Source organism: Arvicanthis niloticus, chromosome X (assembly GCF_011762505.2).
Source record: "Arvicanthis niloticus isolate mArvNil1 chromosome X, mArvNil1.pat.X, whole genome shotgun sequence".
Lineage (NCBI taxonomy): Eukaryota > Metazoa > Chordata > Mammalia > Rodentia > Muridae > Arvicanthis > Arvicanthis niloticus.
This window is the reverse complement of record NC_047679.1, coordinates 97667018-97693514: the sequence shown is the minus strand read 5'-3', so window position 1 is coordinate 97693514 and position 26497 is coordinate 97667018. Positions and strand designations below refer to the sequence as shown.

The 26497-nt window shown below is 37.0% G+C and overlaps 1 protein-coding gene across 3 annotated transcripts in view; it reads right to left on the bottom strand.

Moving 5' to 3' along the window:
• Positions 1 to 960: 960 nt before the first annotated feature.
• Dock11 (dedicator of cytokinesis 11) overlaps positions 961 to 26497 on the bottom strand; it is a 179296-nt gene continuing 153759 nt past the window's right edge. For 2 of the 3 annotated variants that reach the window (XM_076918872.1, XM_034485270.2), the window contains 9 exons: positions 23178 to 23284; positions 15714 to 15836; positions 14062 to 14175; positions 12931 to 13077; positions 9476 to 9686; positions 8681 to 8871; positions 8102 to 8202; positions 6603 to 6741; positions 961 to 1219 (listed from right to left, as the gene is read on the bottom strand). In XM_076918872.1, the coding sequence (XP_076774987.1) occupies positions 1100 to 1219; positions 6603 to 6741; positions 8102 to 8202; positions 8681 to 8871; positions 9476 to 9686; positions 12931 to 13077; positions 14062 to 14175; positions 15714 to 15836; positions 23178 to 23284 (1253 nt within the window). In that variant the 3' untranslated portion in view covers positions 961 to 1099. Of the gene's footprint in view, positions 1220 to 1381; positions 1400 to 6602; positions 6742 to 8101; positions 8203 to 8680; positions 8872 to 9475; positions 9687 to 12930; positions 13078 to 14061; positions 14176 to 15713; positions 15837 to 23177; positions 23285 to 26497 lie in introns of all 3 variants that reach the window. The other variant, XM_076918873.1, reaches the window with a different exon arrangement.

Genomic DNA, 26497 nt, shown 5'->3' with positions numbered 1-26497 from the left:
CATATAAATAATGTAACAATAACAATTCCATATATAGGCATGGTGCCATCTGTGGTGTGCTACTATGAAATTTTGCATAAATGAGCTATTTTATGTATGCTTTTACTACTGTTAAAAAGTTCTTTATACCCTGGGTTATCCTGGATTACTGAAGGGATCTGAGATTCCTTAGTAGATACAAATGTAGCTCAAACTTGCCATTGTTAACTGTGCGTTTCTACACTAATCCAAGGCATGGTCAAGTAACCACAAAGTTCTCTCACAGTGCTTGCTAATTTTGCAACTGGAGAAAAGAATCACTACTACAGTCACCCCTCAGGCTCCCTTGACACCTTTGAAGTAGCACAGGATATAGAAACTACAGATTCTCCAAGGATGTTTTGTTCAGCTTCATGGACATCCCCAAAGAGCAAGGTTAGCCAACAAATCCTTCCTGCTGTATGAGGGAGAGGCATCAGCCCTGATGTTAAGTGCCCTTGGATCAAATGGCAAGCTGTAAGGCTGGTGGTGTTTCTAGGAGATCCTTTCCTTTCCCAAGTTTTCCTGTTAAAGCATGGTTCTGTGTTTCATTTTTCACCCTGGCTTTAACTCCTAATAGGCAGCAATTAAAATTCTCTCCCCAATTATCCTATGTCCCGTGGGTTTTAAAAAATGTTTTCTTGTCCAAGGAATTATACGATAACGAATTCAAGTTCCTATCAAGACAGGAATCTAAACAGCCCTAAATTAAAAGAATTATTTCCTTCACTTCGAATTACAAACAAGTTTTACCTTTTATTGGGTTCCATTATACAATTTTACATATTCTCATTATTAGTAAGTGGTAACTAAGCAAAGCGAACGAATGGTTTTGAGCTCTACTTTTCAGTATATAGATTTACCTAAAAAAGTACAAAGCAAGCACAGTGCTGCAATTTTTCAGGCACTTTCGAGTTGCTTAAATATTTACAAATACGTAAGCACCCTGTATGAAAGCATGACGATTTTGGTGTCAGGAGGCAACACTCCACACATATTAAATCTCTAAATGCTAACATTTGCACAGCTCCAAATATTCCTGAGAAAGGTCAGTCTCATTGCCATTTCCTTCCAAATCTCTTCATACTTCAGCGTATCTTGGGGAACCATAACCTCTGTTACTTGATGTACCACTAATTGCACAAAATACATGTAATGTGTTGTTCATCCAGGGAGAATGCATTGTGTCTTCTTGTAATATCTGAAAAAAAGAACAAAAGCAAAACCCACACAATTATCACTAACTGAAGCTTTTAGTGCCAAAAAAGACTGTGTATTTAAAATTACAGGCATATTTCAATTTATCACTGACACTGGGCTATTTAAAATGACGGGAAGCAGAAAGAGCAAAGAATAACATTACCGGCTTTAGTCTTCACAGCTGAGTTACAAAGGCAGCGTATCAAAAAAGCAGAAAAGATCTGGTTACTCATTAGGAAAAACAAAAGGCCAGGAAATGCAAAATTCAATTAAAAGAGACAGGATCTGATCTTTGAATTCTATTTTAACTTGTCATCACAAGAGCTTCTTTGACAAAAGTTTATGGATCATCCCTGTACTTCTAAGACAATTATTCTCAGAATCACCCAGGGACTTTTCAAATGCTCCTTCCCTGCAGACTTGGAATAATACTAAATGAAGATGGGAATCAAAAGTGCCTATTTGAAATATGATTATACAAGCTAATCAACATAAATAAATGAAATAAGAAATGTGAATAGTATATTTTCACATGTTTATGAAGACATACATTCACGTTGGTATACATATTTTAAACATTAGTCAGTTAAGGTGACCAAATGCCAAAGCAACAAAGGTTTTACACTTAAATGAAATAGACAAAGGTAAAGAATAATATACGTATTATATTGCTTCTCTTTGAGTCTTAACTCACCATTGCCTCCCTTTGAGTCTTAACTTGGGTCTTAAGTTTTTTGCTTGGTTTGATTTGGTTTTCTAATGTTGAGTTTTCAAGGCTGGAAAGATGCTCAGTGGTTAAGTGCACATCCTGCTTTTTCAAAAGACCTGAGTTTGGCTCCCAGTACACTCATTGGGAGGCTCACATTGACCGTAACTACAGTTCCAAGGGATCTGACACTGTTTTATTTGCCTCCACACTGTATACACAAGGCAGACACACATGTGTGCATGTGCGTGTGTGCACGTGCGTGCGTGCGTGCGTGCGCGCGCGCACACACACACACACACACACACACACACACACACACACACACCTCATACCAGATACATTCATATATAAACACACAAATGAAAAAAATTCTAAAAAATATTGGGTGTGCTGGTTTTTTGTTTGTTTGTGTTTTTTGTTTGTTTTTATAAACTGAACACAAGCTACAGTCATCTAAGAAGAGGGAAACTCAACTGAGAAAATGTCCTCGTTAGACTGGCCTTTAATGATTGATGTGGGAGGAGAATCCAGCCCGCTGTGGACAATACCACCCTGGGCATGTGAGCCTAGTTTATATAAAGTAGTCTAAGCAAGTCATGGGAAACACATCAGTAAGCAGCTCTACTTCATGATTCCTTTCCTGATTTCCCTACATGATGAAGTGTAAAAGGAACTTGTAAGCCAAATAAAGCCTTTCCTCCCCGTGTTGCTTTTAGTCAGAATGTTTTAACACAGTAACAATATGCAAACTAGGACATTAGGTTTTCACATTGGCTTTGAAGGTTTAGTATTAATCCTTGGCCTACAAATGACAGTTCTATGTCCTATCATTTGTGCTGTTATAAATAATAGGCTTAAAAAGATCTTAGAGGAATTTCATCTTACAAGAATCTTAACTCATGACACTAATCTGAAAGCATGCTATAGATTTAACTGATGACTAATCAATTATTCATGTCTGTCAGATGTGACAAGCAAATGGGGTGTTCATTGAGGCTGTGTTGAAAAACCTACCAGATCCTACAGTGGCTACCACCGACTCCACCTAAATAAGAAATCTGCAATTAATAATCAAAATATTCTTTAAAAAATTTTATGGCCAAAAGCTTAAGGAAAACAAAAATTAAAGTATACTTATTTTAGCTTTTACTAAATAATAGGTATAAAAACTTATTTTTTATACTTTGGTACACTGCAACAAATTACATTGAAAACTGCCAAGGAATATTAAGGCCATTTCTTTTTTGAAGAAATCAAGTATGGGGCTCAATAGAACAGTTCCTATTTCAGTATATACTTAATTATACTTGGTCTATTTTGTGGTAGCAGGATCAATTTCAACATATATGGCTAGAAAAAAATGTTCTTTTATCCTAACATCTTATGGAATACATTAATTCATTTATAAAATTCACTATAAAGATTATGGTTTATGTAAACACGCAACACATAGAAACAAAAAGTTTTCTTGGTTAGCTAATGTTAGCTAACATCAAGGGCCTAAAATATTGGTCTTCAGCTAAGAAAAAATACCAATAGTTTTAACAAAGTAATTGATATAGGCAGGTGAGAGGTAGCCACCTGATTTGAAAAATTTATGCTTTTAGTGGAAAAACCTGACAAAATGACCATTCTAAATATCTTGATCATAGTAGCAATAATAAATTGAATAATTTGCCTTGAATTTGAATAATTTGGAATTCAAGAGTAGGCAATGCAGCTGCATGCAAATGAAGTAACTGTCAGATAGTACACACAGGCTTAAAACAGCATGTGCAATTGTTTTCTATCTTTTGTAAAGAAGTCATTGTTACTGTTTTTCCCCATGTATTACGAGGAATGAGGTTCATCATGCAGACAGCTTCAAAGAACCAACTATGTACACTATTTCCTAATAGGACACGCCTCAGGACAGTGATGGTGCTTTTGCTGTTCTGCTAAGGGGTCAGGACAAGATGCAGACAGTGATGGAAGCAGAAAGGTCCCTGCCTAGCATCAAGACATGTCTTGCTATTTATATTCAGCCCTAATAGGCTAGTTAGTACAGGTGGCAAAAAAGAAGACAAAGAACATTGAAAGCCTGTCAAACCTTCAAGGTTCCAGCTACAAAGAATGGACACAGCTGGCCAACCAGAACTTGATAAACAAGATTTTTACCCTGAATGTCTGCTTGAATACCTTTGGTTTCATATCCTCTTTCTATATCAAAGGTTGTCTTAATAGCGTTGAGTTCTGAGGATTGGAAGGATTTGCTCAATCATGAGGATCTGAGTTCAGATCCCTAGTACTCACATAAAAAGCTGAATGGTGGTACCCTAACATTAAGGAGATAGGAGGATCCCTAGGCCTTACTGGCCAGCTAGTCTTGCTGAATTGGTGAGCTTCAGGTTCAGATGAGAGACCCTGTACTATAAATCCTCTGTCTACTTCCTGGGAAGGAGGCTTTGTACAAAGTCAGTGCTTTGGATGAACAATTCGTGATCTCATGTAAGTGCATACACATACAAGCAAAAGCCCTGCCCTACTAAAACTGTGTCACACAAACACAATGACAATAATGAGCCAAACTTTTAAAGCTGTAAGCCAGCCACAATTAAATGTTTTTTCTTTATAAGAAACAACAAACAAACAAACAAACAAACAAAAAATGGATACATAGGAAACTGGACTTGACCTCATTAACCATTTAATTCTGGCCTACCCTGGTTTTCCATAATGAGCAGATGACAATGACTAGAAAAGTAAACTCAAGGTCACACCCAATGATGAAATCTCCCATAGCTCTTTAAGTTAAAGCATACCAAAGAAATGCACAGACCTAGGAGGGTTAACCAAAAGCCAGCTAGCTCTTGTTGTCTGACAAGTCTTTTTTCCATTCACTGAGCCATACTGTAAGGTAAACTTCTGTGTGAGAGTCTCCCACATGGAATGATTGCCTTCAATCACTAAAACTCAGACTCTAAGGCAAATGAACTCCATCTCCAGAAATAGTTTGTGAGGTTTTTCCTCCCCTGGGATGGTATTTTGCTTATATAGCCCAAGCTATATAGCCTGTAGTCCATATGTAATCCAGATTGGCCTTGGAACTCACTTACCTTACACTTAAACCTACTAAACACTGCAATTACAGATGTAACACCATGTTAGATTGTAAGAACGAGTTTCAAATTATGTTCTCTGGAGCTTAGTATGGTGGATCATGCCTATGATTCCAGCACTTGGAAGGTAGAGACAGGCAGGAAGATCAGGAATTCAAAACTAGCTTTAGTTTGAGGCCAGTCTGGACTACATGTAACCTTGTTCAGAGAGAAAAAGTATTTATCTGTTACATGTTTTCATTCATGGAGAAAGGAAGGTGTTATGATAAGCTCAAAAAGTCTCAGTGAGGAAGCAGACCACTATGCCACAACTTTTACAAACATGATAAAAAGATTTAAATGGTTAACAGGCAATCCATATGCAAAGTGTATATAAACACAAATTCTAGGGCCTCAAGTCTGTGAACATGATCAGGATTTCTATAAGGATCAGTGGATATGTAAAAGTGGTAATTACTTAATGGTGACAGAATTTGCCTATGAGCTAGATCAGGTGTTTACTTTTATTTTTTTCAGGTTGTTTCCCTAAGGTAGCTATAGTTGATACTAATACTCAGTGATTCAGCTTGCCCCCTACATCACACCACCTTGTTAAACAAAACTGTAATGGTATTTGCTTATGCGTAATATATGTATTTGTTTATATGGGTGTGTGCATGGGTTCATGTGGGGGCACTTGTGTGTGTGTTTGTGTGTAGAAGCCAAAAGGATGACATTGGGTGCTTTCTATTGGGCTCTACTTTGTTTCTGGAGACAGAGTCTTATTGAATTCATAGCTTTGGCTAGGCTGGCTGACTAATGAGCTCCAGGAATCCTCCAGTCTCTACTCCACTCCAAGTACTGGGGTTACAGGTGGGTGCTGGGTATCTCAATTTAGGTCCTCATGTTTATGCGACAGGTACATTGTTCACTGGGCCACTTTCCTTGTGCTGGTATCTAGCTTCTTACAGCCACGATAAGAACATTATCTAGGAACGTAGCTACGTATCTTTTCACCTCTTTGGGATTCTCCCTGAGAGACTCTTGTCAATCATTAGATCAATTTAGACTTGCTTAGCTAGTTGTCTTTAATGTCATAGCACAGAGAATAAATTTGTCTCTTCTCGATCACTACTTCTGCAGAAGTTTTAGGTAACTGCTTCAAGTTTCATTCATATTACATGACTTAAATGGCTGAAGATATGCAATGAGCAAATTTTAAAATATAAGCTAATGGGCCAGTGAAATAACTGGGTAAAACTGTTTGCAGTCAAGTCTAACAACATGAAGTCAATTCTGGGAACCTACACTATGGAAGGAAAAACTGACTTCTGCATGTTTTCCTTTCAAATCCACTCATACACACATGATAGTATACATGTCATGTCACATGCACACTGTGGCACATACACAACACATACCCACTTACCCATTCACACATGTATACATTCGTACAAAGTAAATAAATTAAAATGTAATGAAAATTAAATATAAACTAAATAATTTTAGGGTAATACATTTCCAACCAATATATTTTGTTAAGTAGTACTTTAGGAACTCCAGATTCTGTCCTTACTTTTAAGGATGTTCATACTTGCCTGCTCATGGATAATATCAGACAATTCTTTTACCATGTCTCTGAAATTTGATTTTAGCCCTTCATGGTACTCAATTTGATCCTCTTTAATTAGCCGCTCATTTAGTTCAAGTGCAATGCTGCATGCCTGTATGAATTTCCTGTGGATGAACATACAAAGAAGAAAAGTTATGTATTCTTACAAAGTATCATGAATCATAAGTTTGACAATTTACTTTGACAATCACTTTCTTAAAGATTGGAATTTTCCATTTTCTCACTATTAGTTATGGTCACTTCCTTAGTTTTAAATACATTTAAAAATTTTCTTTTTAATCTTTGTTCTCTAGTTTCTGATCTGTTTTAAAACGTGGCTCAGTGCCTGGTGCATGCCTTTAATACTAACACTCAGGAGGCAGAAGCAGGTGGGTCTCTGAATTTGAGGTCAACCTGGTCTACATAGCCAGGTCTGGGCTAATCAAGGTTATATAGTGAAATCCTGTCTCAATACAAAACAAAAATAATTCATTACCTGGCTCAAAACATATGTCCCCCAGGAAGCTTAATGGAGTTATTTACTCAATCATTCAAACAAAATTTATTTGGTTACTATTTGGTTAGTAGTATTGTATGTAAAGTATTTGGGCTGGTAGGACTAGGGACGAGGAGTAGAGGAACTGCCATAAAAGTCTTTTCTCCCATTATTTCATGTTTAAGTTAATTCAATGCCCACAATGAAGAGTAAATGCACAAGGGGGGATGGGTACCTCATGGCCTGCATATTTTGTATTCCTGTCATAGCAAATAGTAGAGTCCTTTGTACCTGCCAGGCAGACACTATTAATAAATATTGGTAAATGAATGAGTCCAGGTTTCTCTGCAACCTGGAATAGATGATGACTCGCATACAGAAAAAGTAAATGATTAAAATCAGACGCAAACAAGCTTATAGGTCACTGTCTTTCTCCTTCGTCTATTTTACTCTATTAGTCATGCTTTATAATTAATTTCTGTTTACATATGAGTCAGACTTTTTTTTTCTGACCATTCAGATATGCCTTAGCTTACAGAGTAACTCTCTGCAGATGAGGTAAGGTATTCTCTAGATCAGCAGAGTTCAGGTGGAAGTAACAACACAAGGAATAGAAGGAAGCTTGTGCAACCTTCGTAGGCCCACTTCACTCCTTTCTACATGGTCTGAAACGCTAGACTGCAAGGTCAATCAGGCAAAGAAGGAAACAGTATAATGAATATAGCCTTGTGTTTGTGTCATTTAAAATATCCAAAGCAATAAAATAAGCTGGTATATTTAATCCCTTAGGTCACAGGAGCAGTGTTAGTGCCTCAGAGTATGAAACAGATCATATGGTTCCTGACCACTTACTTAAAGTGCCATTTAGAAATCAATTAATTACTGTAAGTGCAGAGAATGCCCTTACTTAGTGAATATTTTAATTTTTTTTTTTTAAAAAAGAAAATAGAAGAAAAGAATAGAGGTATGATCTGAAGACTAACACTTACCTAAACATGTCCTTCAACTCATTCACTTTCTTAGGTGGATACTTGTTAGCTTGACTTTCATTTAAGAAAGCCCTCGCATAGGCTAAAGGACCAGCATTGACCTAAATTACATAAGAGAAAGAAATGAGAGTGTGGCAAGCATATAATCAAAAGGAGAGTTTGCATTTTCCTTTTCATTAAAACCCCTAAAGGCTGAGGGGATTGTAGATACACAATAAAATACCCAAGAAACCCATAGCTTAGAGATCTATTTATTTTGCTCATGAGAAGTTTGTGTGAAAAACATTAACTAAAGGGATTAATCTGGCAAAATGATACACCAATAAATTAGTTAATGATTTCTGATGTAATAATACAGGGCATGGCCAATCTTAGAGGTTTATGATAATGTCTTATATAATACAAAATTCACATAAATTAAATGTGATTTATTTCTTCTGTTAAAAAAGAATACTGATTGTTTTTTGCTCCCAATAAGAACATAATATACAATGGTAGTTAATGCTTACTCGGTGCCCTTACAAAAGCAAAAGAAACACCAACAGCCTTTTGTGCTTGTTGTGCAACTAACCAACATACCTGCACAGAGACACAGCCCTGCAACTTTAGCTGAAGCTGAATCATGTCCACGTCAGCAGAGGAGCAAAGCTTGTGTAGCTCTGCGGTTTTATCTTTTATTTCATCAGTAGCAACATCAATTGGTTTTAAATTCACCTGCTGTTCACAGTTTATAGGAATCCTCTTTTTCACATATGGAAATGAGTTTGAAGCTATGAAATGCAAAGACCATTTTTTAAAGTAGCAATGGAATAATTTTATTTATTTTTTATTTATTCTTCTCTTATATAATACTTTCCTTCCTTCACCCCTCTCATCTACTTCCCACTTCCCCTCTTCCCCATATTCATTCTTCTTATTCCTCCTCCTCCTCTTCAGAAAAAGAGCAGGCCTCCCAGCAATATTGACCAGACAAGGCACAACAAGCTACAATTAGACCAGGACCTCGTCATACCAAGGTTGGATGAGGCAGCACAAAACCAATTTTAGAAAATAATGTATTCAGTAGAATTCTAGGAAAAACCAGAATCAACTTGTTTTATGCCTTTTCATGCTTTTCCTAGAAAAATTCCTAAGGGTGCCAACTAGTTCCTTCTGCTTCAGGATGAAAGGATAAAATTATCTTTATGAGATACCTCTAGGCAATAAGGAGTGACATATGGGAAAACGGTGGTTTATCACAAGGACATGTTTGTATAAACTTGTAAAATAACAAATGATTCAAATTTCAGTCACAAGTTCTTGCTGGCCAGCTGGTACTTGTGTATATGAGAAGGAACCAAGACAGATATGAAAGCAACAAAGATTCCTACTCACTGGTCAAGATGGTGCGGCGTTTACACTGTTCTTCTATGCAACCTTGCTTCTTGCCTGATAATGTATACGGGGCCTCAAAAACAAATCTGTTGATATTATGGTTTCTTTCAAACTCTGTCTTTCTTTCTGTGAGTTCTTTGTCATCAAAATAAGGCTTCACATAAGTGACTTGTATATGAGCAAATTTTGGATCAAGCTCTTTGGCATTTACCTATAAAGAGAGAATTTTTACCAGTGAAAAGAAAATGAAAGTATGGTTTACTGCTTTGAGATCACACAAGAAACATGCCACTACAACGGTGCTCCTGATTTATTGTACACTTACCCGGGGAACATTATAACTGTGTTTTACAGACAATTTATCTTTGATCATAAGGAAAACACAGAAACCTATAGAGACTACAGAAATATAGGAGGAACATAGAGCACCACTGTAATATTAGCCCTAAGCAATTAGCATTTTCTACATTTCACATATTTCTTCCCAATTGTTTGTATGCATATATGTTCTCAAAATTGAGATCACATTGAATAGTTTTATAATTTTATTTATTAAAATAGTTGTGCAACACATGAAGTCTACCTCAATAAGAGCACACTGAAACTACTATAATTTACACTGGAGTGTTGACCACAGCATTAACACTATTTATATTGTTTGAAACAGGGTTTCACACTGTAGTTCAGGGTAGCTTGGAATTTTCTAGGTAACCCTCAGTAACTTTAAACTTGCAGTTGTCTTCCTGGTTTAGCCACTGCAGTGTTAGAATTATAGGTGTGAACCACAAGTGGCTTAATATGACTTTAATGGCTGAATGAATAATACACATGAATTATAGTGGTCATTTTCTTACATTTTGCCATGGAAAATAATGTTTTGACAAACATCTTTGAATGAAAATGGTGTGGGGTTGTTTCGTTGTTCTGATTGTTTGTCTTAGGATACAATTTTAGAAAATTACTTAGTTCAAAGATTTATATAGCTTTAAGTATTTTAATATATCACCTAATTATTCAGCAAAGCAGCATATCAATTTGGCTATCCACAAGTAGTGTCTGATATCATGAGTGGATATTTTGAAAGATTTTATTATTTTTATATTTTATTTTATGTGTATGAGAGTTTGTCCACATGTGTGCATGTGTATAGTTCTTGCCAAGGTGAGAACTCTCTAGCATTTCTCCTTAACTCCAGACAAAACTCAGGATCTGCTTTCAATGTCTTCACAACAAAATTTGCCTAGTGTCCTGGGTGACTTGTTTACTATATTGGTTATTTATCAGTCACATCTGTCTGTCTAGTGAAAGAAAAGAAAGGAAGGAAGGGAAGAAGGAAGGAAGGAAGGAAGGCAAGAAAGCCAACAAAAATCCACTTCCCCTAACAGTATCTGTATGACTTTATCCTCCATATACTCCAGCTTAAAGACAGGGGACAGTAAAGGTCTTAACCCTGTTAACCTCTTTAAATCCCTTCTATTTACTTAGCTTGCTCTGGAAACATTAACATTTCTTTCTGATTACACTTATTTTAGCCAAAAATCCCAGAAGTAATTCTCTCACATTTAAAAGCTGGAATTTTAGAAAAAGACTTCAAAGTAATTATTTGGCTAAGATGAAATATAAATAGAAAATAAAAAGTTCAAGTGGGATGTCAAATCCTAAAATGTTTACACATGCACATATTAAGTAGTACACAGTTTATATATAAATAGCAGGAAAAACTCCTTCTTTTCAGTCAAGATTCTAGCCCCATTTATGTATGGAGATAAGTTTATATTGATTTAAATTTATTGTTGGGCCAAAGGACACATACACTTAAGATCCTGGAAGACACTGCTAAACTTCTATTCAAATTTCCTGTGCCTTTAAGCAGATTTTGTTCTTTGGGAAGCAAAAAAGAGTGGTTTGTTTTGTTTTTGTTTTGCTCAGGGCCATAATTTTCCCCCAGCCACCTCCCACCCCAAACACAAACAAGAATGCTTTTCATTTTTATTGCTACATATTAAAAATCAAATTCCCTATAATAGTGGCAAAATTCATGCAGAGGACCTAAGAATTACCCTTCTGCAGCTTTTAAACCATCTCAGGATTACTTATGATAGTAAATACAACATAACGGTTAGGCAATAGCTTGTTATACTCTATTACTTAGGAAACGGTTACAAGGAAAACATCCTTTTTTTGTTGTTTTTTTTTTTTTCAAGACAGGGTTTCTCTGTATAGCTCTGGCTGTCCTGGAACTCACTCTGTAGACCAGGCTGGCCTTGAACTCAGAAATCCACCTGCCTCTGTCTCCCAAGTGCTGGGATTAAAGGTGTGCACCACCACTGCCTGGGCACAAGGAAAACATCTTGCAGGTATGGTGATGTATGCCTATAATTTCAGCACTCTGAAGGCCGAGACAGGTCCTGCATTTTGGACCTGCCTAGGTCTGATCCTGTTAAAAACTGTTTGGCCAAACAGAAAAAAAATATTTGTCTAGGGTGAGTATAAACAAAGCCCTCAATCTTGGTCCCTAAGATACAGGATATTCTAAAGGGAGGTGAGACACAATGTTCTTGGACATAAAATATTTCATCTTGTAGGGAAGCTCAGTTAAGGAAGTAAACTACTCAGTAGCCTCATAGGGGCCCTAAAACTGACCATATTCACTAGATCTCTCTTTTTCTAAGCATATATAAGGACTGCTGAGATAAGTTCAGAGATAAGTGAGTTGTTTTGAAGAGGCTCAGCCCAAATTAGTTGCCTGAAAAAGATACTTTCTACTCTCTGGAAGCTGCCTGCTTTTGTAAGCTGTTGTGTATGCTAGGTTGGCTTTTGGGTGATACAGCCATCTTTGAGTCATTTTTAGTTTAGTAAGTAGCTTCTTATCTATGTAATACAGCTCACAAGAGATACAGGTAAGTGCTTTGCTGAAAGTTATTGAATAAATGATAGGCACAAAGTCTGAACTGTGGAAGTCCTTTCTACCTAGGTAATGAGCTCTCATTCTGTGAACTGTTAGGACTCAAGCATCCTGACTGTTATTTCTAAAGGCTCTAGAAGGATGAGTTCATCTCCCGAAAAACAGTCTCTCTTGTTAGACCTTTCATACCTTGTTATGATAGGGCCTAACAGGATAGATAATATTTAGGGTGAGACCAAAACTATCTCTCTACAAACTGACTTCATTAGAAATGCAGATACAGCCCATACATGTGAGTTTGAGATCAGCCAAACAAAACAAACCAAAACCAAAAACCAAAACCAAAACAAACAAACAAAAAAACCAAAAGAAAACATTGGGGGATCAGGAGGGGCAGTAACAGCCTTGCCAATGCAGGCAGAAGAGCCTTGAACGTAACAAAGCTGGCAGACTCAGGGAGTTAGAGCCAGCTTCCCTCCAACAAATCAGGAGCAATGTACTAGGCCTGTAAGAAACGAACAATGCTTTCCAAATGCATGGCACAAGTTACCTTGTCTGAATCCTGAATTATTTTGACATTTTCAGTACCAAATTTTTCACCATAAAGTTTCACAAGTCTCAGGGAAATCTCTGAAAGGCCAGTGAGCTTGGGTTCTTTATAGATGTACTCTTTTCCATCTTCTTCTTCAAAAAAAGACTATTATAAAAGTAAACAAATAATAGTTTACAAACAGTATGTGAACAAACATTCAAGGAGCATCGGCACAACTAGTGACAGCATATTTGAATACACTTAAAATAATACTTATTCATATTAGTTTTAATATATTTATGTTGCCTAGTTTTATGACATCTTGATATAATCTAGAGTAATTTGGGAAGTTGGAACCTCAACTGAGAAAATGTCTTATCAGATAAAGCTGTAGGGCATTTTTTGATAGATGATTGATGTAGGAGGACCCAGCCCATTGTGGGTGGAACCACCCCTTGGGCAGGTGGCCCTGGGTTCTACAGGAAAGCAGCACCCCTTTGTAGCCTCTACACCAGCTCCTGCCTCTAGGTTCCTGTCCTGCTTGAGTTCCTGCTCTGATTTCCTTCAGTAATGACCAAAGACTTGTAAGCTGAAATAGACCCTTCCTCCAAAAGTTACTTTTAATAATTGTGTTTTAACACAAAAATAGAAACTCTAAGACCATATTAATATTTTAATTTTAGTATATTAACAACATATTAAATGTCACATGCATATAGTCAACTTTCTAACTTTCAATAAGTTGAGAATTGTCAGAGGTATAAGCATACAAACATATTACTGTCTGGAAGGGGATGAAGGAATATCCAAATAGTTTTATTTTTTATTTATTGTATTATTATGCTCGTGTAATATTTTCTTAAGTATACTCAAATTCATAAGTATATAAATATATTTTTTGGTAGAAGGAGGAAACTAACATGTATTTTTTACATGAATTTTATTAATGAGAAGTCTATACCTTGCATCCCTGACCTAAGTAGATAGGAGAACCAAAGTGAACTAGAACACAAAATGAGCCTCATGCTGTATGAAAAGCAAAAAAGACTTCCAGATGGAACAACTGCACAAAGGCCATCTAATAAGTCAAAGGAAAACATTTTAAAAGTCAAACAACTTGGTAAACACACTTTGCTAAAGTATACATACCTGGCCATAAAAGGCAACTCTAAAGAAAGTACCTAAAAGTCGTTTTTTGGTGTGCATAACCTCCAAAATTTTTGTGTAAGCGCCATGGAGAGTTCTATAGACTTGAGTCAGTTTCTGAAAAAAAAAATGAGAATATAGAACTTTGTGATTTTGGCAGTCATTAAATATCATCAAGATCAACATGCAAGAGTAAAAAAAAAAACCTATTGATGTTTAAATTTTTAATATTATTTTGTGGTTGTTCCTTATTTATTTTTTGAGACAGGGCATTACTATACCCACTACAGTACCAGGCCATCCTGGGCTATTAGCAAGACTTCACCTCAAAAGTTGCAATAAAGGGGGATAGGTTTGCAGCTGAGTGGTAGAAAACTTGCCTAGCCTGGGTTCAATGACAAAATGTATAAAATAATTTATATTATATGAACATATGAATTTTTGCCTATTTATGTATAATTATTAAATTCCCTTTTTAAATTTAATTTTTTGTGTATGATGTTTTGCTTGCACATATGCCTGTATATGACAGAGGTCAGAAGATGATATTATATCCCCTGGAACTGGATTTACAGATGGTTTTCAGCCATCATGTTGGTGCTGGAAACTGAACCTAGGTCCTCAGCAAGAGCAACAGGTGCTCTTAACTGCTGAGCTATTTATTTCTCCAGTTCAATTTGTTAATATTTTCAGACATTTTTTTCTGTTGAACAAATGAGCTTTATGAGGTTTGTTAATAGGGGTATGGTTGAGATAAGCCCTTACTCGAGCAAAAATGACTCAAAGACAGTTGTATCTTCCAAAGTCTAACCTGGTGTGACTCACGCAAGCCCAGGAGAACTAAAACCCTGGAGCACACACACACTTCCAGGTTAAAGAGTGTCTGTTTCAGAGATTTCAGTTGTTCTTCTGGGAAGCTCAGATGGTCTGAGAGTGTCTTCTAGCAGTCCTTACCATTTATATTGGAGAGGGAGGAACTTAGCACCTCTGGTCAGCTTCAGGGACTTCCTGAAGCCTTTGAGTTTAAAACAGATTTTTGTTTTTGTATGTCACCACATTCAGCTCATCTCACATCTACCCTCAAAATAGCTTGAATCCCAAGCCATCCTCTTTCCCCTTTTTTGTACAGTTGCAGTGGAAATTATGATATGGGCCCAAAGACTTGAATATTAAAAACTTTTGTCCCATGCACATTGCAGCAGCTGTACACTAGAATTTATCAACATTTTTCCTGGCAGGGCACATTGATAGACAAATGCTCACAGCTGGCTTATTTCTAGCATTATACTATGTTTCTACATCATGGTCAGCCAGTACTTTTAGTCCCTGCACTCAAGTTCAAAGAAAAGAATCATGTTTTTAGGTCATTCTTGGTGATATGGAGGTTTGGTGGCTTTGACAGTCCAGGAAGGAAAGTTACAATCTGGACTGGGGGAGTCTTGGAGACAGAGCATGTGTCTATCATGTTCATGGCTCTAAGTACCCTGGCACCACAAACAAAAAGGACAAAATAAGAATACTTATTCTGTGATAAAATTCCAGTATTTTCTTTAGAAGACATCAGAGTAAAAGGATAGGAACAGCATGATATTAGTGTTTTAACAAGACCAAAACAAAGTATGTAAGGCAATGATGGCAATGTGTCCATCCCCTACCTCAAACTCACGGCGTTTCTCATAAATTGGAATAATCAACTTGGAAATCTCAGAAATTACTTCATATCGCTCTGCCTTCCACAGACCATCCACACACTGTTCTAGCAATTCCAGCAAAACTTCCTGCATTAAGAGAAATATTCAATGGGGTATTAAAAGTAGCTTTAGACAAATCAATTTTTAACATTTTAACTTATTAAAGAACAAACCAAATGGGCTAAGTTCAAGGAAATACACAGAAGTATACTTGTATTCCACATCTTCTTCCTGTCCACTTCTTTCTTCTGAATCAGGACCTAGCTATAGAGCCCAGGATTCTTGTCCTCCAACTGGTGAGCTTCCTGCTTTAGCTTTGTGATTGCTGGGATTACAAGTATGTGCCAGCATATAGTCTCACAACTGTATTTTCAAAATCAAATGTTACAAGTAGCAGGAAATTAGAAATGTTTCTAAAATGTGACATTAATGTCAACAGTACACTACAGTACAAACAGTGTTCTGTGTAAGTGAAAATAAAGACTTTACTTCCTGTTGAATTGAATTTTTCATTTGTTTCAAACTATGGGCTCAGTTGACCTGAAAGTTCAAGAGTAATTTACTACAGGAGGTAAGTCATGCCAGGGTGGGAAAGAGCAGGTGGTTAAGGGTAGAAGTATGGTTGGATATAATCAATAAATACCATATGCATATATAGAAATATCAATAATGAATCACATACAGAATGTTTTAATAAAAGTAAACTAAATAGACAATGTAAAAATGCTTAACAAGGTTAATTCAACTAAGCTTGTACATCTCCATTGTTTTCTTTCATATTGAAACAATGCATAGAACATAAATATAAAGAGAATACAACAGCTTTTCCTTTTTTCAAATTTATTTATTTATTTATTTATTTATATTTATTTATTTATTTATTTATTTGGTTTTTTCGAGACAGGGTTTCTCTGTGTAGCTCTGGCTGTCCTGGAACTCACTTTGTAGACCAGGCTGGCCTCGAACTCAGAAATCCACCTGCCTCTGCCTCCCAAGTGCTGGGATTAAAGGCATGCGCCACCACCGCCCGGCCCTTCAAATTTATTTTTTTAATTGGGTATTATATTTACATTTCAGATTTTATTCCCTTACCCCACTTCCCCCCACCACCCAGAAACTTCCTATCCCATCCACCTCCTCATGCTTCTATGAGGCTGTGCCCCCACCTCGGGGTGTTCGTCCTTCATGGGACCAAGAATCTCTTCTCCCACCTATGTCCAACAAGGTCATCCTCCCCTACATATGTAGCTGAAGTATGACAGCTTTTCAAACTATTGCATTAGTGATTTAAGTCTTCATTAAACTGATAAAATCCAGAGAATGAACTCTTCCTTCATATGATTTAAATATCAGGGATAGGTTAACGTCCTAGAGTTCTCTCGTCTCTGAGAATCATAACAGCTGCTTGCTACAGTTTTGTGAAGTATCATCTGTGCTTCTGGCTGAGTTTTAATAATCCATTTTCTATCAGATCTATAGAACTGATTGCCAAAATGACTCTTGTTTGTTTCTTAGATAAGTGAATTCATCCTGTAGATCTCATTTTTATGTAGTAGGTGGCAATATTCTATAAATTCTTAGCTGGAAAATGAGGTGCAGGTTTTACTTTATCCTGTAATGAATTGAATTGTCTTTCCCTAAATCAGTACTTCTCAACTTCTCAGTTGCTACCTCTTTGGGGGTGGTGGTGAACAAGCTTTCCCAGGGGTCACATGTCAGATATTCACATTATAATTCATAACAGTAGCAAAATTAAAATTATTAATTAGAAAAAAAATGTTATGGTTGGAAGTCACTATGACACAAGGAACTTTATTAGAGGGCTACAGCATTAGGAAGGTTACGAACCACTGCTCTAAACTATAAGCTGAAGTTCTCATCCACCTTAGAATGTGACCCAATCCAGAAAAATGGTGGTATAGATATAATTGATTAAGATGTATATACTAAATAAATAAAATAATTAATTAATTTAAAAAGATGAATGTATTGATAAAGGGTGAGCCCTCAAGCCAATATGGCTGGCATCCTTGTATTCAGGAAAATAACATGTGACTACAGAGATAGAAACAGAATCCATGTAGTTGCAAGCCAAGGAATGCCAAGGATCAACAACTATCACTAGAAAGCAAGGATTCTTGGAAAGAAGATTCATGATGAAGCCTCATTTTCAGATTTCTGGACTCTGGAATGGTGAGGTAGTATATTTCTGTTGTTTGAAGCCACACACTTTGAAGAGTTTTGAATGTGGTAGTCTTAAGGTTCTGCTCTAAGTATTTGTTTCCCTCAGATTCACTTGCAAAAATTCTAACCTTGCTAATGGTTATTAGAAGGTGGGTTAGCCATGGCCTGAGGTGAGTATTTTTATTTTGGTCAAACTTCAAGAATGGCATATATAGCTTGATCCTGATAGCCCTTTTTGTCCTGGAAATACTTTTATTGCTGTCCATCATGTTAAAGCTTATCTTTTACAATATCAACATGTCGTCAGCCAAAGTACATGGCTTGAAACTGAAAAAGGACCCCCAGACAGAGTTATTAAATTAATAGGCTGGCAAGCCAAGGACAGGTAAGATTTTGCACAGAGGCTTACCAACCTAAGACAGAAGTGCATTGCTTTTGATAATGCTTCCACAATGGGTAAGAAAGGCATTCTTGTCAGAATGACCTAAGACAGGCTCAGTCTTGTTTATGAAATAAAAAGGGAGAGAGAGAGAGAGAGGGGGGGGGCGCTTGCTTTTGGGGCTGCTTGGTAAGAATCTGACATAGGCCAAGGAGAAGGAAATGGGTTTCAGGCAGGAATCTGACATTAGGCTAGAATAAGGAAGTAATTTCAGGCAGAATTTTAAATCTTAGGCTACAACAAAGAAGTAGGTTTCAGGCATGAAAATGACTTTGGGCTAGGACAGGGAAGTAGGCTCAAATATTTTGGACATCCTTATAAGCCCTTAGAAACAGTGATCACAGGAGGTTCATGGAACTTTGCTTATTGCCTTGCTTGTTCTTTGACTATTTGTGCTTATTGTCTTGCTTGTTCCCTGACTATTTGCATCTATTGTATTGCTAGTTCCTCAAACTAGAACTGACTTTAATACTTGCATGTAATTAAAATGGTATAAAAGCAAAAAGGAGGAGGGGGGATGGGATGGGGATTTCTTGTTGGAGTGACCTTGTTTATACATTAATGGCCTAAGTCAGCCATAGGCCTAAGTCAGCCATTTGTGCCTACTGACACAAAGTCTTGGTCTCTGTGGGAAAGTACTAACCCTAGAATAGATAGCTATAGATCATGCAGACAGGTAGCCCTGGTGGGAAAGTACCAGCCTAGATAAGAATAACTAATCATAGATCTTATGGACAGGTAGCCTTGGTGGGAAAGTACTAGCCTAGATCAGAACAAATGAATAATAGATCTTATTGACAGGTGCATAGTGACCTGTTCCCCCTTGCTTCTTCTGTGAACACTTTACCCAGCCAATATCCTGTTCTGGAGAACATCTGCACTCCCCCTGAGAACACTTGCACAACCCAGAAACAAAGAAGACCTTAAGCCATCCCCCTCTCGATAGCCTGCTTCTATGTGTATATAACCCCCCCCCATGGAAAAATTAAATTAAAATCTGATAGCTTGATCAGACTTCCAGACAGGCTGTTGTTCTTTACGTGCCCTTGTCCCCCATTCTCTCTTTCAGGTGGTCCCCCAGTCCCAGTTCACCGTCCCGCAGACTGGGGTAGTTTCTAGGGAGGGGAAATGGGATGACATCTGAAATGTAAATAAATAAAATATCCAGTTTTTTTTTTTTAAAAAAAGAAGGTGGGTTAGTTTTGGTTGTAATAAGGCAGAGCAACCCTGAATGGGATTTCAAATAGTCTTTGAAAAGAAATCCAGAGATGGAGCCCATCTCTTCTACCATCTAAGTACACAGCAAGAAGGTGTCATCTATGCACTGAAAGTTTTGCCCTTCCTGGACACATTGCCACTGGTATTTTGAGCTTGGATTTCCTATCCTCTAAAACTCCGAGAAATTCATTTCTGTTGTTAATCAGCTACCTAGTTTATTGTGCTATGGTATAGCACTGCAGACAGAAGAAGATGCCTAGGAAACCAATACAACTGCTTCTTTCATTCATCCTCTGAGCTTATTACCAAGCTCTATCAATTTTACTTCCTAAATATTTCCCAAATATGACCCCTCTCCACTTCTACATTCATTGCTAGGTCTCAACAGCTTGCTACTTTTTCTCTTAACTGACCTTCCTGACTCTAGCCTTGTCATTTCCCAGTATATCCTCTACAGACAGACCACAGGCTTCTGATTATGTCATTGAAAATTGGAAAACATCACATCACTCACAAAATAAGGAACAAGCTTCTTCATGTAGACACAAAGCTTGCAATGAGATGGCTAAGATTTCTATAATCTCCTCATTCAACAAACCAAGTACTCCAAAACTGAGACAATTACCAGCAATTCTCTTGAAATATCCTCTGCCCTTCAAGCCCCTTCTTTTTTTTTTTTTTTTTTTTTTTGTTTTTTTTTTTTTTTTTTTTTTGTTTTTTTTCGAGACAGGGTTTCTCTGTGTAGCCCTGGATGTCCCAGGAAAGCCCCTTCTTAGAATAGTTTAGGTACTGCCCTCCTAGATGTGTTTCCTGGTCCAGATGAGGAAGGCAAGTTACAAATACTTTGTTCCTCATTTTATTAATCATGGGGTAAATATTTATAATTCTACAATATTTGCACACTGTCTGAATAGCTGACATTCCAAATAAACCATGATTCTTTAAAGGTGGGAACAAACTTATTTATCTAGACTGTTTTCTTCTGTAACTCATATAGTTCTCTTATACAGCAGTTGCTCAATTGATGTGACTACTTGAATAAAGAGTCAACATATTAAAATTTAATAGCTATATTAAGAAGTTTAACAGGCACATGGTGGCACACACCTCTAAACTTAGCATGCAGAGGCAGAGGCAGAGGCAGAGGCAGAGGCAGGGGCAGAGGCAGGGGCAGGGGCAGGGGCAGAGAGAGGCAGAACTCACAACAATTGTCTTTCCTCTTCCTGTAGACTGCTGGGATAATAAGATGATGTGTACTGCCGAATATGACTCATTTTAATATAACTTCTAAATCAATGTCACCTATTTCAAATGTGAGAGCATGAGGAGGAAATCCTTCTACATGAGCCCAGACAAAGTGGTACTTGGTTGAACACTGCATTCTAATTTATAAAAAAAATAAATGTATGTATAGTTATTATATGTTTACAAGGTCATCTCTATGAATAACTTAAAACTGCCATTTGGAAGGTGAGGATAAGCTCAAGAATATATCTCTTGGGAAGTACCATTTGTGACCGGGGCCATATAATAACAACAACAGAATTCTAAAGTATATCTAAGTCTCAGATTGTGAAAAGTGAAATGATTTGTTTCCTCTTGTCTCCTTTCCCCCTTTCCCCACTTGAGACAGGGTCTTGTTCTATAGCCAGGCTGTTCAGGAACTAGGTACACTAGACAATTTTCATGGCAATATTCCGGCCTCAGTCATTTGATAACTTGGATTACAGGTCTGAGCCACCATGCTTGGCATAATACATTCCTAGTACAATTTTTCTTTGGAGGTAGAATCTCCTTATATGGCTCACATTGGTCTGGAACTTGAGATCCTTTCTGCTTTTGCCTTCTAAGATGGGGATTACAGGCATTTGCTGCCATGCCTGGGGCAGTGCAACTGTTATAAAAAGAATTTTTTTGCCAGACAGTGGTGACACATGCCTTTAATCCAAGCATTCATGAGGCAGAAGCAGGCAGATTTCTGTGAGTTCAAGGCCAGCCTCTTCTACAGAGCTAGTCCTAGGATAGCCAGGACTACACAGAGAAACCCTGTCTCCAAAAAGCAAAACAAACAAATAATAAACAAACAAATACATATTTTAAAAATATAAAAATGTAATTTGTGGGATGATACACCACTTCAGTCTCTGTGAATGTCACATTTGCCTTTTCGTAAAACTTGGCATCTAGAATTTTATTTTAGAGGTAATATATTTCATTTTAAAATATTTTTATTAATGTCTTTCATTGTCTTCTATGAAGGCAACAGGTTTCTTTGTGACATCACCATGCATCCCCATTGTGTACTCCCCTCTTATGCTCTATCATGTAAAAAGTAATTTTTGATAGTTAAATTATATAACTCTTTTAAAGATATTTGCTGGTATATGAGTATAATCTTCATTCATTGAATTACTGTCTGAATGTTATCTTCTACTAAAATATTAAAATATTAAAATTAAAATTAAATATTAAATTAAATTAAATCTCTTTAAAAAAAAGTTTAAGAAATTGCACTCATCACTCTCCCTGTTGATAGCAGCTATCATTTCTCCACAATTCCCAAACCTCTCCAAGATACCTCCCAAGTACTGAAGTATATGCATGGATAAATTTAACCAGTTTATGTGTAGCTAGATAGCAAACTCAGGAATTATGCATGCAAATCAAGTACTCTGCCAAGTGAGTTACATGCTTAACCTGGACCTTTTACTGTTCTGGTTTATGACATAGTTGCCACACATCTGGACAATAAGACTGGCCTTCTCCCAGCCTCTGCCTCCAGCCTCTATCTGGTCACCTGTAATCCACCTCTTATATCACAACCATGCTAATCTCCTTACCCTATACTTTGCATATCGCACACCTATATTATTTCAATGACTATCTCCAGAGCAGAACTTGGAGATCATAGTTCATCATTTTACAGCCCTTTTATCTCCAAGTTGATAAGCTTGATCCTGTGTTGGTGCTTAACAGATCTTTACTGATGGACAAGGAAACCAGGACACTTCCATTCACACTACTTTACTACAAATATTGTGCCTATTTTAAGTAAAAGATAATTTTAACTCTAGTTTTTTGGATTCCTTTTTCATATGCTAGATGGAATCTGGTCACAGAGATGATGGTATAAAGATGGTCAACACTGTAGGTTAAAAATAACTTTTATTCATTTTATTTATGAGTATTTTCCCTACATGTACGTACGTATACCACTTGAGTGTATGGTGTCCATGAAGACCAGAAGAGGGAATCAGATCCTCTGAAACTAGAGTTAGAGGTGGTTATGAACCATCGTGTGAGTGCTCAGAATCAAATCTGAGTCCTCAGAAAGAACAAATGCACTTAACCGCTAAGCCATCTTTCTAGCCATCTAAATGTTGCATTTTAAAACAAGATAATGGGAAGAGTTACTGAGACAAGACTCTATCCTGCCAACAGGAATTCCTTTGCCTAGACAGTTTTATTACATAAAGCTCACCAACCCTTAGTCATTTTCAAATTTAAGCCAGATCTAGTAACTTAATAAAAATAAATTCTGAAATGGGAAATTTCTATAAATGATGATGCATTCCCCGGGATCTTACTTCACTGTAATGAACATCCATCATCCCAGCATCTTCTTTCATGGCTCCTTCTTCATCTATATTGGGAGTAATTTTCTTGAACGCTGAACACCCGCTAGGGAATAATTCTGTGTGGAAAACCAGAAATGGAGTATATTTATTACAAAAAAAGTTTTGTAAATAACAGATACCCTTAAAAGGATATGCTATTTTTAATAACAGAAATGACTTTGGGTCAAAGTCATCAGTACATGTTTCAGCTATAAAAGTAATTTCACATATTACTCAGATCTATTTTATATTCTATGGTTCTTTCTCCTGCACAAAGTGAGCCCAAATTCATTATAATAACTAAGTTGTGGTTTTGGTGCACTATCTGTAAGGGTTGGAGTAGATGATTTCCTAGTATAAAAATTATATTAAGATGCTCATCTTTTCTACATTTGCTCTGTACATATCATCTAGACAAGAGGGTGGACAATTTTTGGGTAACCACTGAATGACCTTTGGTAATCATCTCTAGTGTTTAAATTTCACTGAGAGTCAGAGTCAGAAAAGGAAGTCAGTTATTGGAAGAGCCTAGCCTAGGATTTATATGACAGACAGGAAGTGAAACAGATGGCAGAGATAAAACACCCTTGGAGAAACTGAATGGGACATTTAAAAAAAAAAACCCATAGATTTGAAAGTTAGACGAGCCTGAGTCTAGCACTGTGTCACTGAATGAATTTAGATGTTTGTTTCTCTAGTATTTCTAAAGTCTCTTCATTGTCATTACTACCACCACTACCATTATAACAAGAATAATAGTAGAAGTTTGTGAGAATTACATGAACACATGTTTGGAATACAGCTTAGTGTATTAGAAGGAGTAAATGAATTATTATTGTTAAGTAAGCCTATCAATGTTATAAAGTAACTTTCTCAAGATAGAATAAAACAACTGCTACCAGCTGGAGCGCTGGGAAGTTGGGAGTAAACTGTAGCTGAGAAGAACTCTTATAACTGTGACCTAAATTGTTATTGTGGAGTGAGAATGTAGGTGGAAAAAGGCACAAGGTTTTCCTATGGTCTGCATTTTCTAGGATCTTGTGATTTAGAGGGGAACAAACAAGGCACACTTCAGATGTGGCTGGCATCAATCTTATAACCATCCTCCTGTCTCTGCCTCCCAAGTGCTGAGAATGTGGGTGAGGTGCACTCCACCTAGCTTTGACATGAGATCTTGATCTTAATGCTTCATAGCTATTGCTTTTATTCCCACATGCCATTCTAGAGAAATAAAAATGGAAGCAGTCCAGGAAGGTACAAATGCTTTGAGTCCAAGTGACCATGTGAAAGTGTGTGTAGGATTTTGGAGGATGAGATTGCAGTGCCAATACTTAATAAAAAAAATGACGAGCAGCCAGAAGAATAAGAGGTAAGCTCTTAAGGGGTGATCATAAAGGGGGACACTGGAACTAGGAACAAACAAGGGAATGAAGTGCTTTGTGAAATTCTAGCTATATGACACTGGGTACAAAGACTTGGAAATGAATGCAGCATTACCCTATAAGGAATGAGGAAAGGAGATGCTTTAGAGAAGGAAATCACATCTCTTGGATTTATGGGAGAATCTGAAGGCTCAAAATTTTGCTGAAGGAGGATGCTATGTGGTAGTGCAAGCATGCAGAAAACTTGACTCTTGTTTTCCCTGGGGGAAAAGTATTGTGCCCTCTCTCAGGAAAAGAGAGAAGAATGCCAAAGTCTAGGCTTCAGAGAGTGAGATCCAGAAATGGCGAGGCTCTCAGACAAAATGAAAAGAAATTCTGACTTCTGTTGGATCTAATATTTGAGGACAAGAAAGAGTAACATAGCAAACCTCCCATTATTACCACTTCCACTGGACTTGGGCAAAGGGAAGAGCCTGAGAATCTATCTATAAGGTATCTCTGGTACAAAGATCAAGGGCCCATTGGAGGGTGGGGTGAGATCAGGGTCATTTGCAGACCTCTTTTCACTTTCATTTTATTTTATTTCTTCTTTTTTTCTATGGGGAGGGGCAGTAATTAGATGAGATATCACACCATAGCTGGGACCATGTGGCCTGGGCTGGCCTCAAACTTCTAACCCTCCCACTCCTGAACAGTGCAATTACAGGAAAAAAACATGGGCCAACATTCCTGGCTTCCTTCTTTCCTTTTACTTGGCACTTCAGTGCCTGAAACAAGGAATGCAAGATTCCAGCAGTGGTCCTTCACTTAAGCTGACACCCCTGGGGGCCAGGAAACTACTGGGCAGAACAAATTTTATTTTCATTAAAAGAAAGTCTAAATGATAAAACATTTGGTTCCAATATATTAGGTAATTAGCATTCTATTCCATCATGATTAAGAATATATTCATAGTGCACTTCAAGAGAAATGGCTGTGGGGCCAGCTGAGGGTATAACTCAAAACAATGGAGGAAACAATTGTGTGCTATGTACACTAACCTGAGTTCCACCCCAGAGGAGGGAGAGAAGGGCTGGGTGAGATGAGCTGCAAGTACAGTTATTTGAAATGACAGAAAACAAAACTTTGGTGCTGCGTACCTGTCAGAGATTTTCAATGTAAACCTCGTTTTTTTCCCTCCCCACCCTTGGTATCAATGGACAATTCATTGAAAACAATAAGTTCTCGTGTGTCTTCATGATCATCACTAAACGTTATTTAAAGCAGATTTTGCTTAAAGATTCAAGTCTTTCTTAGGCTTTTAAAATATTGCTGTGTTGTAAAGTTCTCACACTAGATAGTGGTTATGGGGGGGGGGAAGGGCAGGAAACCACCAGATAGAAGAAACTTTGTTCTTATTTTAAAAAGTGTACATAACACAACATTTGCTTACAATGTGCTAGGCAGCATTTTACTCCATTTTCCTTAAGAATATTTTTATAGTATACTTAATTGGTTTAGATTAGCTAAGTATCTTGATATCACTCCCATAGTTTAAGCAGCTAATTGAAAAAAGCTGTATTAGATTCCTTTTTTATCTTTGAATCATTAAAGCTAAAGTGGAAAAAACCCTAAGGATTTTTACTACTGCTGCCCTTTTAGAATAAGGTTTTATAGTTTAAGATAGTTGAATTCTAAAAGTTAAAACATAGACAGCACCCATAAATACAAATGTAAACAGCACTCAAATTTAACATTTTTTTGTTTACAATGCAAAACATCATTTTTCCCCTCCTTGGCTCTTTGAGGTTAATGAGAGATAAATTTGAAAGAACCTTAGGAGTATTATGAATTACTTCAATGACAAGTTTGGGCTACATCCACTTGTTAAGACAGGTCAGATTGCTGATTGAGGTAGCTGCCTAATGC